Below are 15,622 nucleotides of genomic sequence, written 5' to 3' on the forward strand. Positions count from 1 at the left end.
TTGGAGATAAGAGTCTCAGGGGCTTTTCTGTCAGGGCTGGCTTCAAACCATGATCCTGAGATCTCCTGAGTTGTTAGAATTACAGGTGTGAGCCACTGGTACTCAACTTTTATCTAATGTTAACACGAGGATCCTTTCATATAAAATCTATGTCAAGTAAAAAATATAATCTATGCTAAAATATTTTTCTGGCCCAGTACTCATAAAATAACCTTATACTCTAATCTAAACCCTCAGGTTCAGTTGGGAACTGAGTGAAATACCATTCATAACTTTGAAAACATATGGACATGAGAAGCAATACTATCAGAGTCATCCAATGAGTCAAGACTCTTCAGGAACAGATGTAAATGTTAATGTGTACAAGTGAATTAACTGTAGCAGACTCTATGGAGAGCTCAAATACTATAATTTTGTAGAAAGACAAAGTCAAAATCCTACAAAATAAGCACCAGGAAATGCGTAATTGCAAGAAAGGAGTGTGGCCAAGGGGAGAGGTGTAGATGAATGAAGGGGAATGTAGTCAAGAACTCATGGTATATACCACAAAATTAAGAAAAATAAGGGAAGGAGTGAAAATGGTAAAAGGGGTGATGTTGATCACATGCATTGTATCCATACACTGCTATGTTAAGTGGCACCTCCATTGTACAATTACTTAAAGAGAATGAATTAAATTAAAGAAATGCTGTTGGAAATGGAAATATTTTCATTTGTTTTCAAAAAGTGGAATATTTAAAGTTTACAACTAAGGTTGTTTCAAATTTCTTTTTGGAAGATACTCAAGTCCTCTGTGGTTTCTTGGAGAAAGAAACCTCTAAAGTCATGTATATTTGGACCATCATTTGTTTTCTTTTGTTTTTTTTGCCAGCCTTGGGGCTTGAACTCAGGCCTGAGCACTGTACCTGACTTCTTTTGGCTCAAGGCTAGCACTCTACCACTTGAGCCACCATACCACTTCTGGCCTTTTCTATATATGTGGTGCTGAGGAATTGAACCCAGGGCTTCATGTATACAAGGCGAGCACTTTACCACTAGGCCATACTCCCAGCCCCTATTTGCATCATCATCATGATCAGACTCTTCCCCAGAGCTAGAAAAGCACGTTACAATCAACAAATATTTGTAAGTCAATTCCTATGAGCGCTATCTGGAGGCTTTAAAAAACAGACAATACCTGTTTTCAATTAACCCTGGGCTGATTCTAGAGGCAGATATATCTGTGTAAAACGATAAATAATAAGAACCAAGGAAGTATACATTTGTAAAGGAGACTGGGGTCAGGAAGACCAGCTGAATGGCTATCAAGAAAGTGTATCAAGCTGCATGCCGGTAGCTCACCCTTGTAATTTAGGTGTTCAGGAAGTTAAGATCTGAGGATCACAAATTGAAGCCAGCCTGAGGAGGAAAACACATGAGAACCTACTACCAATGAAACACCAACAAGCTGGAAATGGAATTGTGGCTCAAGTAGTAAAGGGCTGACCTTAAGCACATCAGCTCAGGGACAGTGCTCAGGTCCAGAGTTCAAGCCACAGGTTTGGCACAAGAAAAAACAAACAGAAAGTCTAGTAATAAGGAGAGGTAAGAGGTGGTTTGAAGGGATATTTGTGACTATTTAAAGCAATAGAAATATAAATGTAGGAATCTGGGAGAGGAATACTAGATGAGTGGGGTATCAATTTATACTGAATTGCACTGATGAAAGTATTGGCTACAGTCCCAGAGATGGAGAGACTGAGTACAAGATGGGTGTGGAGGGGATGACAACGTGGCTTCAGTTTGATGCCTTATTCTGAGCTTTAATGAGTTGTCCAGGTGGAAGTTAGAAATCATACCTTAAATTTCTAGACAATGAGGCATGCAATACAGTTTGGGCATCTGCCTTTACAAAGGGGAAGTAGTAGGTCACATAAATCTTTATGAAATTGTGTGTGCATATGAAACAATACATAATCTTCTTTTCGATTCCTTGTAAGTGTATTTTCCCTTGGGTTTTTCATCATGGAAATGACAAACTAATAATTCTTACAACTCAATGATAAGATAAGAAGTCCAATTACAAGTGGGAAAATGTGTTTGGACATCACATAAAAGGATATATATATATATGTATATATCACCAAATGCTCAACATTATTAGTGATGAAGGAAATAAAGATGAAAACTGCAATATCCTTTGTAAAGCTGGTGCAAATGAAAAGATGGACAATACTAATTTGATAAGATGAAACATTTCAAACTGTCAGTCTTGATTGGTGGAAATGTAGGATGACATAGTTACTTTGGAGAAACATTTAGCAGTGTTTATAAAGTTAAATACATACCTCTCCTATGGTCAGGCAGTTCCACTCTTGAGGCAGTGTAAACTGATAGCAGTGACTCAAGTCTCTAATCCTAGCTATTTGGGAGGTGGATACTGGATGATTTCAGCTAGAGGCCAGCCTGGACGAAAAGACATCCAAGACACTCCACCCCAACCAATGGCTGGGCATTATGGCACATCAGTACTATTCCAGCTGTGAAGGAAACACAATGGTTGGGTTCGATGTCTGGGGCTCAATGTCATTCTCAATGACATGAGAAAACATAAGAAGATCATAGCCCAGGCGGGCCCTGATAAAAAGGTGAGTCTCTACCTTGACAACAACCAAGGCAAAAGAGGGCTGGAAGCATAGCTGAAGATGTACAGCAGCTACCTAGCAAACATGAGGTCCTGAGTTCAAACCCCAGAACAAAATAATTTTTCTAAGAGAAGAAATGCAAATACAGAAACATACAGGAATTTCATAGACATTTATTTACAATAGATCCAAATTAGAACCCAACCAAATGTCCTTGAATAAGAAAATGACTAAGCAATTTTATACATATGAACTATGCCTCGACAATCAAGAGGGCTGTGCTATCACTATGCATGTAAACATGATTGAACCTTATAGACATGCTCAAAAAGAAGATTTATTATGATTGTATTTGTTTACTTCTCTAGAATAGGGAAATAGATATGGGGAGTGAGAGTCTAATCAAAATAAGACCCTTGAGTTATCTGGGCATTTCCATATGTCAAAATGTACACCCACAATTTGTGTACTTCAGATATATAGTATACATAAACTATCCATACTGATTTGGTGGAGGTTAGATGAAATAAGAATGACAAAATATTGATGTTATAGAAGATGAACAATGGGCATTGATTACATTTTCCTGTTTGGTGTATATGTGCAAGTTTTCATTATACAAATTTAAAATTCATTATACATCTCAAGAGAAGCATATCTTATAAAAGCAAAAGAAAATGCATCCAAACACAAGGCAATCGCATTGGAATAAGGCAAGGAGCAGAAGGTAGGTATGAAAGGCAATGCACAAAGACATCAGCACCCCTTGTATCAGCTTGTATTAGTTTCCTTTTATGGCTATAACAAAATACTTCAAACTCAGTGGCATAAAACAAAAATAATTCATTATCTTATGGTTCTGGATGTTAGAAGTAAGAAATTAGTCTACTGGGCTAGAAGAAAAGTGTCTACAGTACAATTCCCCCCCCCCCCCAAGGTTTATAGGAAAGGATTAATTTGTCTGTTTTGTTTTGTTTTGTTTTTCCTTTCTTTCTGTTTCTAGGGTCTGCACAGATTCCTTTGTGACTCAATTCTGTCTTCAAAACCATTACTGGTTAAATAATTCTGACATCACATTATTTGACACTAGATTTTCTGTCTCTGTCTTCTACATGCAGAAACATTCTTGATTAGATCAAGGCCATATAGATAATCAAGGGTAATCTTTCCATTTAAAATCAGTTGATTAGCAGCCTAGATCCTTCTTTGCCCTATCACCAGGAGTGGGGTTGTGACAGAGGCTTATTTCTGGTGGTATTATTCTGTCTTTTACACATCTCCAATTAAATTCTTTTGCTTCATTCCTCTCTGATATAGTGAATTTTAAGGGTTGTTGAGAGGGAGAAATATCTTAGTTAACCTAGGCATACCTGGAAACAGTTGTTTTAAGATTATACCTTTAATTTGTATCCTTTGTACGTACAATTTTCTTTGTTTTTATCTTTTTATGTTTTTGCTTCTTTTTTTTCCTGCAATCTATATCATGTCAAAAATTCCATCTTCTGCAGTTGGCATTTTGTGCCTTTTCCTGCTTTCTAAGCATTTTTCAAATTGTATTTTTGCAGTGCAAATCTCTCCTTGTAAGCCCTGTCTGTATTGCTTTTTGTGACTGTATCTTAGAAGTCAAACTTTCTTTCCTAAACTGCAGATGTCAACTTATGGTTTGTTTTTTCTTGTGTTGAAAATAAATTCATCCAGAATAAACTCTTGGATAGGTTCATCCTTATGGCTGTCATGACTCATAAACACTGAGTAGGGAAAGCATGATGTTAATCCTTCTCATAGGCTATTCTATTCTGTTCCTAAAACAATGTCCCCCCTCTCTGCTATCCCTTAGGCCTCATGTTTTCCAAATTCTTTTTATTTTAGGCCAGAAGAGTTTTAGATGACAATGCATGTACTGATTAAATAATGATAATTTAAAAAGTATTGTTCCATAGGTCTTGTACCTTGTGCTTAGTGTATGATTCTGACTAGAGTGCTTTTTGTCATTCCTTAATAAATTTCCATAGCTTTTTGACTTTTCACATGTACTTTGGTAATTATTTAAGAAAATTGTCATGGAAGAATGCTAGGCAAATGCCTTCTTGACTGCCTCATCTTCTTGGGAATATTCTGACTGAAGCCTGATTTCTGCCATATAAACTAGGTGATTGTGAAAGTTGAAGTTATGTTTTCCAGACCTCTTCTTTCTGTCTCATATTGGCAAGTTGGGAAGGTTTTTGTCATTTCTTTGCTTCTGGGATAGTTGCAGAAGTGACAAGGAATTAACATCTGTGCTGGTCTGCTACAAAAAGCACTAGGTTTTGTTAGGAAGTCATCAGTAGAAGAGAGAGCCTTGGTGAAGCAAAAGGTAGGGGGAAGCGAGTAAATCCTAGCTACTCAGGAGGCTGAGAGCTGAGGATTACAGTTTGTAACCACCATGAGCAGGAAAGTGGGTAAGACTCCTATCTCCAATTAATCACTAAAAAGCCACATGAGAAAGTATGACTCAAGGGGTAGAGCACCAGCCTGAGTGTAAAAGCTAAGGAGATAGCACCCAGGTTCTAAGTCAAGCTTAAGTACTGGCAAAAAAAATAATGAGGGAATAAATACTGCAACTATGTATGTGTATATTTATGTACATGTTAATTTGGGATTAATAATCATTTTAGACTTGTACTTCCTCTATTACTATGAAAGTGTGGCATTTGATGATCTGGTATCTCATTACTATATGAGGGCTTACAGTGATGTCCAGTATATGTTAAGACCGAATGACCATATCATGTTAACTAAAATAGGATAGAATATGCTGCCCTAGCAAATAAATTCCTGAGTCTCAGGGACTTAATCATAACACATAATAACATGAGAATAACTTTTCATATAGCATTTGGTGGGAAGAGAGAGAGAGGGAGGAGGAGAACAAGAATAAGGAATGGGAGAGAATTTGCTTTTCTTCTGCTTTTTTGTTTGATCTCGGCGGTCAGCAACCTGGATGGTTTTCTCCTTTATTTGGCGAGGGTGGATCTTCTTTATGGAGTTCACTGATTAAAATGCCAGTCTGTTCTTAAAACACCCTCACAAATATACCAAAAATAATATTTCACTAAGCTATTTAGGTACATCTTAATCCAGTCAAGTCGATGCCTAAATTTAATCAGAACAGTCTTCTTAGTGAGTAGCTTAATTTTATTTTTCTTTCTATAATGGGGAGAATTGCAACAGTTGATGTTTCCAGAAACTCTCACTAAATGAGACCTCAAAGTTAAAATTCAGTTGATTGAAAGAATGTGACACTTATTACATTCCTGAGCTTTCACTCTGAGATTCATACCTGCTACATTAAAACGTATGCTCTGTGTAGACAAATTGAAAGAGATTGAAGTGTTTTGCAAGTTCACAATTGTTCCATGGGATTGTTAATAAAGCTGAGCTGTTTTTAGAGCACTGGAGTAAAAGGTATTGTGAGGTACATCCTTCATATGTGAGATTTTGCAATGTGAATGTCTGATGAAGGCTGTGAGCTTGAACCTTGGAGAGGACTGTGCTCTAGATCTCCCTCTTTAGGTTCTTAGGGGCATGGGGCTAGGGCTACCTGTTACACCAGTGAGCAGTGTAGACCATATAATTTTATTTTGTGTTTTAGTGAGCATAGAGAAATCTACTCATTTTCTCAAGATTATTCATAGTAGGTTAGTGGTATTTTTAGATGCTCTGTGAGTTTTGAGTGGGCCCTTAAAGGATGGGTGAGAGATTTAAATAAGGAAAGGAGAAAAGGCACCTCAAAATAGAGAATAGAGAGAAATACATATAGAAGGAGGAAAACCATTGCATGGTATATGTAGGGTTCAACAAGCAAGTCATTTGCCTGGAGGAGTATTGGAAGAGTAGATTGGAGAATATGTTCGGAACAGATTACATTCAAATTATGTTTAGTTAGTTTCTTAATGCAAACGCAGAGATGCATATTTGTGTGCACATATGTGTGTGTGTGCGCTCGCGCACGTGTATGTATGCACATATTGACATTAGTCTTGGAGGTTGGACTCAGGACCTGGACATTGTCCCTGAGTTTTTTGCTTAAGGCTAGAGCTCTATCACTTGAACTATAGCTCCACTTCCAACTTTTTGGTGCTTAATTGGAGACAAGAATCTCACAGATTTTCCCCACCCAGGCTGGCTTCAAACCTCAACTCTCAGATATCAACCTCCTGAGTAGCTATGATTACAGGTGTGAGCCACTTTACAAGGCTATACCATGACCTGAATACAGCTCTAAGGAGATTAATCTACCAGTGGATATAGTGTTGGTTAAAAGAGAAAGACGAGGGGCTGGGAATATGACCTAGTGGCAAGAGTGCTTACCTTGTACACATGAAGCCCTGGGTTTGATTCCTCAGCACCATATATATAGAAAATAGCCAGAAGTGTTGCTGTGGCTCAAGTGGCAGAGTGCTAGCCTTGAGCAAAAAGAAGCTAGGGACAGTGCTCAGGTCCTGAGTTCAAGCCCCAGGACTGGCAAAAAAAAAAAAAAAGCAAGATGAAAAGCAGAGAGACTATTTAGGAAAGCATTACAATTATCCAAATATATTCTGACTTGGATTATGTTTATAATTCAAAGATTAACAACAAAGTTTTGAACTTAAGTGAATGAATTTTCATTAAAAAAGGCATTCATATGCTTTCAAATGGTTCTCTGATTCAATTTTCTTTCCTCTTTAAAGCAGCCATGATTTCTAGTAAGTGCTCTGCCACTGGGATGCATTCCTAGTCCTAAACTGGATTTTTCTTTTTTAATTGTAGAGTTCTGTCCTGTAGAACTTAAATGACATCTCTGTGGCCTCTACCCATTCAATGCCTGTACCTATTCACAAGTGTGAATAGGTATTTCCCATTGTTCTCTTGAGAGCAAAGTAACTCCCAGTTGGGAACAACCATTCTCATTAATTCTGTTTTGGAATTGCCATTTGTCGTTCCGGACTCCACTAAGTCAACCTTGGTCTGGAACTCAGATTTTTTTCCCCTTTCTATCCATCTAAGTAAAAAACAACAACAACCATAAAATGTCACAAAAAGTATCAAGACCAACAATAAATTTGATGGGGAATTTAGAGAACAGAGCTTTTCATCATGGATATACAATCAACATTGACTTTATTAACTTTTTCACGTTGTCCACATTCACATTGTCTTCCTCTCAATCCATGGTGTCCACCTGCTTGGATCCTTACATGTACTTCTTCATGAATCACCCAAGAAAACAAAGTTCTGCATATATAAACACACGGAGGCAAAAACTCAACAACTCGAGGTTCAGAGCACAACAGGATTCTTAACAAAAGCCTGAGGAATGTCCTTTGCCATTCAGTATTATTAATTATTACACCACTAGGAGGCAGAGTTGTCTTACTAAATCAAGCTACATTTTCTTTTTAAAAACATAAGCCAGTGTACCGTCCATCTAAATCTAAGTGCTGGCAATGCTATCAGGGCTCTTATATTATTCTAACAAGCTGGTCACCAAAGAGAGAGCTGCTCTGGATGCAAATTAGGTATAACCAATTGCTCTAATAAACACATTGTATGTCAGTGAAGTTCCTGTTTCAGAATTGTTCCAGTTTTCCAGAAAAGAATCATGGGTAGTAGACAGTTTCCTAGAGCTCCGACCTCAGCTTCTTTCCCCTGTCCTTGACATCTTCACATTAGTAGGGCACATTTTTTCATAACTAATGAATCGATAGCAATCTATTACTATCAAATCTACAACTTGTTCATATTTGTGGAAAGAAGGTTCTTAGCTCCAGCTAACTTGGGCATGTGCATCCATGATCCTAGCTACAGAAAACAAAAAGTAGAAAAATCATCTTCCGAGCATGTGCTTAGGCAAGAAGTGAGACTCAATCTCAAAAAAAAAAAAAATACATACTTCAGAAAAGGGCTGCAGTGTGGCTCAAGTGATAGAGCACTTTGCTAGCAAGCACATGACCCTGAGTTCAAACCCTAGTATATCCCCTTTCATCCCTCCAAATATAGAGAGCTATACAATGCTTCTTGAGGGAGCACTCTACTACAGTTCCCTTGAATTTTTCTGAGCAGACATATCTATTCTTTTTCATTTATTAGTTGTTTACTTCCGTTGTTATGGACTCACAGATCTTTACTTTATACTTACTTTTTTTCTACTGTTTGGCCAATTTTGTATACTAGTACTTTTTGAGAGGTTTTTTTAAAGTCTTAAATGTAGGGTTTATTGATGTTTTAAATAACAACAACAAGGAAAACCACCATATAACTGGGTCATTTCCTAGTCTCATAAGCCACCTTTATAGATTTCTCAAAATAATAGTTGTCAAAATGTTCATCTTAATAAAACAACATAGTGAATACTTTTCTGTCTGTACTCTTTTTTGTATTTGGTGATTATTTATTTATTTATGGTCAAAGTGATGTACAGAATACAGTTTCATATATAAGGCAGTGAGTACATTTCTTACTGAACTTGGTACCTCCACCCTTATTTTTGACCCACCTTCCCTCCTCCCAATTCCTTCCCCCCACCCTGAGTTGTACAGTTGGTGTATAGCATATTGTCTTGTAAGTACTGCTGTTGCATTGGTTTACCTTTTACCATTTGTCTCACCATTTTGATGTTCCCCTTCCCTTTGCAAGTTCCAATAAATGTATATGCCATACCCAGGGTACCAAAATAAGTTAGTGTACTCTTTTATTCAACATTATGCCTATGAAATTATCTTGCCCTGTGAAAACAGTAGTTCATTTTTGGTTATGGCATAGCATTCTACTGTTTTCTTATCTTAAATTACTTGGCTATTTCTTTGTTTCCAGAGAAATACTATGTTAAATAAAATCACTGTGAAGATTATTGACATATGTTTAGATGGATATCAATACTCATTTTCATTGGATAATGGCTTAGACCTAAAATTACTAGGTCAAAAGCTGTAGTGTTCAGATTAAGTAGATTCTGGCCTCTTTTCAGAATTATAGCAATCAACCTCAAACCAGCACTTGAAGTAAGTTTCACTTTTCCTTCGTACTTGTCAAGCTATCTTGATGAGTATCTTCCCATAGTTTATGTCCCTATATTTTAATTAGTGCAAATTAATTATACAATATGAGGGCCTCACTGTGATATTTCCATAAATGAATATAACTTATTTTGATCATATTCACTCCTTCTATTACTCATTTTTCCTCCTCCACACTTTTTTTTGTCTTTCTTGTAATTTTAAAATGAGTTTCAATATACTCAGATAAGATACAGAGAAAGTGTAAGTACAACCACAGGAAGGTGATACAAGAAGATCATCAATAATAGAGGCTACAATTACATATGGCACGTTGAAAGTAGTTACAACAATCGTTTCCAGGCTAAAGTAACATTCCTACTAGAAATATCTGAAGTCCTCTGAAAAATATACAAGAATTTAAATTAAAAGAGACCTTCATCCAAAACACCACAAATTCATTTCTTATGTGTCTGCAAGTATAGCATAGATCTGAACCAGGGTTAATATGTGATATTAGAAAAATTGAGGTAGTTAACAGCAAACAGTGGAGTTTGACTTTTAGACAATGTTTATATCACAGTTCAGTTCTCTAAGCCTTTATTTTTCCTTGAGTATATTTTGTATGTGTGTAGTTTTAGAAGGATGTGAGAAACTAGGCAAATCTAATGTGTGAGGCCTACTTAAATCTTGCTAATTTGTTTCTTAATGCTACAGAAATTCAAAGTTTTTATACAACCTATCTGATATGGATTCAAATGATTAAATTCTACTTTGCCATCTTCAAAAAAAATGAGTTTCATTCTGAGCTTCTCATAGATGCTCACAATGTGGTTTGATCATTTCTACCTCGTTTTCCCTAAGTTTCCCTTGTAAGCAAGGATACTACACAATATTTTATGTTCATTGGAAAACTTCACAGTGTCTATCTAAATATTACTCATTGAAAAATGGATCACCTGCATTGCTTATTTATTTTATGTATTTCTTATATTTTTAGTAATTTATTATACATATATTCTACTTGTAAGAACATGGCTATATAGGTTGAAATTTTTTAATTTTTAATTTTAATTTTTTGAGAGTTTACCTATGGTGAGTCATGATGCAAAACATTTCGTATACATGATAGCATTTCATATTAGCAGCTCTACAAAAGGGAGAGATTATTACCTTTTGGCTTCAAATGAAGAGCCTGAAATATAGAGAGAGAAATAACTCCCCCAGCCATACAGCTGGTAAGTGGTACAAAACCAAGATGTAAGCAATGATTTGAGATTTTTCAAGCTGGCACATTTCAGATTGTAACAGAGAGTCCCTGCTTCATGAAGAATAGGATATATTAAGAGGTTAAGTTGAATTTGTGAGCATAGTAAAAAAGGCAAAGCTTGTGATATTAGGCCCATTATCTTATGCGTTGTCCTTCCATCTTCTTTGCTAACACCCTAATAATTCCTCATCTCCACTAGCCAAGGATGAAATATAAAAAAATTCAATAGAAATAGTGCATTGGAAAAAAAGAAATAGTGCATTGGGATCATGCTAATATGATATCATGTGTTATTAACATATGATTAAATAAGAAAAATAATATTTTTCCTAACAATGGACAGTCTAGGAATAATCTTATCTTTAGTGAACTATGTGGTTATGCCAGTGGCTTAAAAGCATACTTTTATGTGTAATTCTTTATAAGAATCATTATAAAATAGCTCTAGATTTATAGAAAAGTTGTAAAGATCATTACAGGAAGCTTCATTTCCCACTCTCAGTTTTCCTCACTGTTAACATCTTATTATGTATTTTTTTAAATCACAATTGAAGATGAATAAATGATATCACCAAATCACTCTAGGCTATAGTCTATTATATATGAAAATTTCTTTCATTTATTGTAATAACCCTTATGTGTTTCAGAATTCCAAAGTGACTGCTATATTGGTTAAGTTGTCATGTGGCCTCAGGTTCTGTTGGTCTGTGCCAACTTCTCAAACTTTCCTTGTTTTTGAGGACTTCGATGGTTTAGAGGAATATTTATCAGGGTGGTTTTTAGAGTGCTCTGGAATTTGTTCAATGTTCTGCTAATGATCAGACTAGAATGATGTGTTGGGGACGATGTGCACAATGATAAAGTGCATTTCTTATCTCATTGTACTGGGGCACATATCCTCAACACTCAACAAGACCAACTGGGCATGCTGATCTCAGTCTCCTGCCTGGAGTGATATTGATCACATTTCCTACTGCTAACATTCTCTTTTTCCCCTGTGTTAGTCCCTGGTGGTCACTGGAAAAAAAATAAATGAGCAAATCAATTTTAATAGGAGGAATGAATGATCTATTTTGGCTCAGGGCTTCTGAGGTTTGAGTGGCTCAAATTGTTCTTCGTTGTGTCCAGTTAACATGTTCCATCATAATAGGCCTCTGGTAAGGCAGAATATCAGGATTGTAGAGCGAGAATGTGCAAACCAGATAAAGAGAAGGAGAGAACATTGAGCCATGAGCTCATGATCCAGTCACCACTCAATAGGGCCAGTTAGAGACAATACCCTTAACACGAAAGCTAGTGAGAAACATTTCATATATAAACATGACATTTTCCCCTTTCCATAACATGGTCTTTGGAAGGAAGTCGGTATGAGAGTTGATGTTAAAAGATGAGAATGGCCAAGAGACATATGAAAAAGTGCTCTACATCACTGGCCATAAAAGAAATGCAAATCAAAACAACATTGAGATTCCATCTCACCCCAGTAAGAATGTCCTATATCAAGAAAACTAACAGTAACAATTGTTGGAGGGGATGTGGCCAAAAGGGAACTCTACTTCATTGTTGGTGGGAATGTAAACTGGTTCAGCCACTCTGGCAAGCAGTATGGAGATTCTTCAGAAGGCTAAACATAGAACTCCCCTATGACCCAGCAGCCCCACTTTTGGGTATCTACCCAAAAGACCACAAACAAAATCACACTAAAGCCACCAGCACAACAATGTTCATCGCAGCACAATTTGTCATAGCTAGAATCTGGAAACAACCCAGATGCCCCTCAGTAGAGGAATGGATCAGGAAAATGTGATGCATATACACAATGGAATTTTATGCCTCTATCAGAAAGAATGACATTGCCCCATTTGTAAGGAAATGGAAGGACTTGGAAAAAGTTATACTAAGTGAAGTTAGCCAGACTCAAAGAAACATGGACTCTATGGTCTCCATTATAGGGAATAATTAGCACAAGTTTAGGCAAGTCACAGCAGAGGATCACAAGAGCCCAATAGCTATACCCTTATGAACACATAAGATGATGCTGAGTGAAATGAACTCCATGTTATGGAAACGATTGTTATATCACAGTTGTAACTACTTTCAATGTGCCATGTGTAACTGTAGCTTCTATTATTGATGATCTTCTTGTATACACCTTCCTGTGGTTGTACCTACACTATCTCTGTATCTTATCTGAGTATATTGGAAACTGTGTATACTGGTATTAGAACTAGGAAATTGAAAGGGAATACCAAAATCGAGAGACACAGGGTGAAAAAAGACAAACAACTACATAAGTAATACTTGCAAAACTGTTTGGTGTAAATGAACTGAACAACTCATGGGGAGGGAAGGGAAAGGGGGAGGGGGGAGGGGAAATTAGGGACGAGGTAACAAACAGTACAAGAAGTGTATCCAATGCCTACTGTATGGAACTGTAACCTCTCCGTAATTCAGTTTGATAATAAAAACTTAAAAAAAAAAAAAAAAGAAGAAAACAAAGAAAGATGGGAGCCACAGAGTTCTCCTACAGGGGGCAGTATAACATACATTTTTTTTCTTTTTATTTTATTGTCAAATTGATGTACAAGAGGTTACAGTTTCGTACATTAGGCCTTGGGTAACATACATTATTTGAATGCAGGTAAGATTTATATTTTTCCTCATTTATTTATTCTATAAAAATGTGTGGTTTATTGATCCAATATTTTTATTAGGAGTTCTTGCAGTCAGTTGCCATAACCCCATTATTATTATTATTATTATTATTATTATTATTATTTACTATTTCTATTATTATTTTGTGTCAGTAGTGAAGCATAAACTCAGCTTAGGGCACTGTTCCTTAGCTATTTTATGTAAGGCCTGCACTCTACCACTTGAGCCACAGCTTCCCTTGTGGTTATTTGGTGATCAAAGGAAGATAATTGTCTCCCAGACTTTTCCGTCTGATCTGGCTTTGAACTGTGATTCTCAGATCTTAGCCTCCCAAGTAACTAGGATTACAAGCATGAGCCACTGGTGTCCAGCACTATTAATTTTTTTGTTTAGTACTTTCTTGCTTTCTGGAAAAGGCTGCAGGCTTCTCTTTTGTATTTGCTTCTGTAGTCCTGGATTCAGTCGTCTTTCCAATAAAACTTTTTTTTTCCCTTTTTCAATTGATGCATAGATTTAGAAACTGAGATCTGGATGCTAGGTTTATGTAGTTATGCACACTTTTATGCTTTTTATTCTTTGGACATGCTTGTGAATCCTATTTAGTAGATAGGCCACCGTTTCATTCTTGCTTGGATTTTCCCAGCTAGTTGTAGAGTCTGGAATTGGGGGTGCTTAAAAATCATGCTCTATCAATATATGCAAAAATGATGTCCATTATTGTCTGCATTTGGATGACAGGTTTCTTGTCTCCTTTCATTTTTCTGCCCCAAAGAAAGAAAACACTTTTCTCCCAGAATCAATTGCTGAAGCTCTTTGCCAATCAAAGGAAAAGTACTGGAGTTTCTTGTGGCCCTGTTCTATTGAGGGTATACCATAGACCCAGGACCTTACATGGGGCACTCAAGATCAGAGGCAGAGGATCTTTGAAGAGGCTCCTAGGTAGCTTCAAAGAGAACCAGGACTATTCACATATGAGGTTGGTGGTAAAGAAAGAAACAAGGATCATTACTGAGAAGAAAAAAAAAGTCCCAGAAGAAGGCAACAGCATGTTAGAAAGGCCTGGAGCCATGTTAGCTGTATTCCTGTCTGTCTCAGGACAGGCAGGAAGCTCATACTGTTCATCTTAATGAGGATTCATTTCCTGCTACCAACTGAGACTCACAGGTTTTGAACATTTGGATATTTTTCTGTATAATTGGGGTAAACTACATAGCATTTCAAACTCTTCATCTTTGGTAATAATATTAATTAGTAGCTCACCAGCTCTGTCAAAGAGATTGTCATACTCCTGTTGGGGAAAAATGTTCCTGGATTCTAGTCGAAAGTTAAAGAAATTATTCTACATAAGGTAGTGAGTACATTTCTTGTCGAACTTGTTATCTCCTCCTTCATTTTTCTCCCACCTTTCCTCTTCCCCAGTCCCTCCGCCCCTCCTTGAATTGTACAGTTAATTTACAACATATTGTCTTGCAAGTATTGCTGTTGCATTGGTTTGCCCTTATCTGTACATCACCTTGACAATAAAAATAAAAAAGAAATTATTCTATAACAAAATATATTTTAAAATATTTACCATGTGTGAAATTAAAGGATACTTATTATGGAAAATGAAGTGACATAGTCAAGTGAATAAGACAAGGGATTCTCTCAATGTGAAATATTTGTTAGGATCTTGTGGCTCTCTCTCTTTTCTCTTTCTTTTTATCTCGAGAGTCAGAGAAAATATTGTATGTAATAATTTACATGCCCTGTTTTCATTTAACATTTATTATCATTTTATAGTATTAAATATTTCTGAAAATTGGTATTTAATGCCACATAATATTTGATCATGTGGATATATTCAATCTGAGCAAAGCTGTCATAAATTTTTATATGCATACATTTTAATATATCCAAATGATTCCTTCAGGAACATTTTCTAGAAATACTGTAATGTAATAACAATGAAAATACTTGTCTCTGAAAGTAGAGAACAAGAAAATGAATGAGTTAACATAACAGTGTTTGTTGCATATCAAACATTCCTGGTGGGTGTGATTATTATTCTATTAGATGTT

At 36.3% G+C, this 15,622-nt stretch overlaps 1 protein-coding gene across 1 annotated transcript in view; it reads left to right on the forward strand.

Annotated features, from left to right (window-relative positions):
* Atp13a4 (ATPase 13A4) overlaps nucleotides 1-15,622 on the forward strand; it is a 160,232-nt gene that overhangs the window by 2,555 nt on the left and 142,055 nt on the right. The window contains exon 2 of the mRNA XM_048345836.1: nucleotides 238-346. Coding sequence (XP_048201793.1) covers nucleotides 238-346 — 109 coding nt within the window. The remainder of the gene's footprint in view (nucleotides 1-237; nucleotides 347-15,622) is intronic.

This window comes from Perognathus longimembris, chromosome 5 (assembly GCF_023159225.1).
Source record: "Perognathus longimembris pacificus isolate PPM17 chromosome 5, ASM2315922v1, whole genome shotgun sequence".
NCBI classification, from domain to species: domain Eukaryota; kingdom Metazoa; phylum Chordata; class Mammalia; order Rodentia; family Heteromyidae; genus Perognathus; species Perognathus longimembris.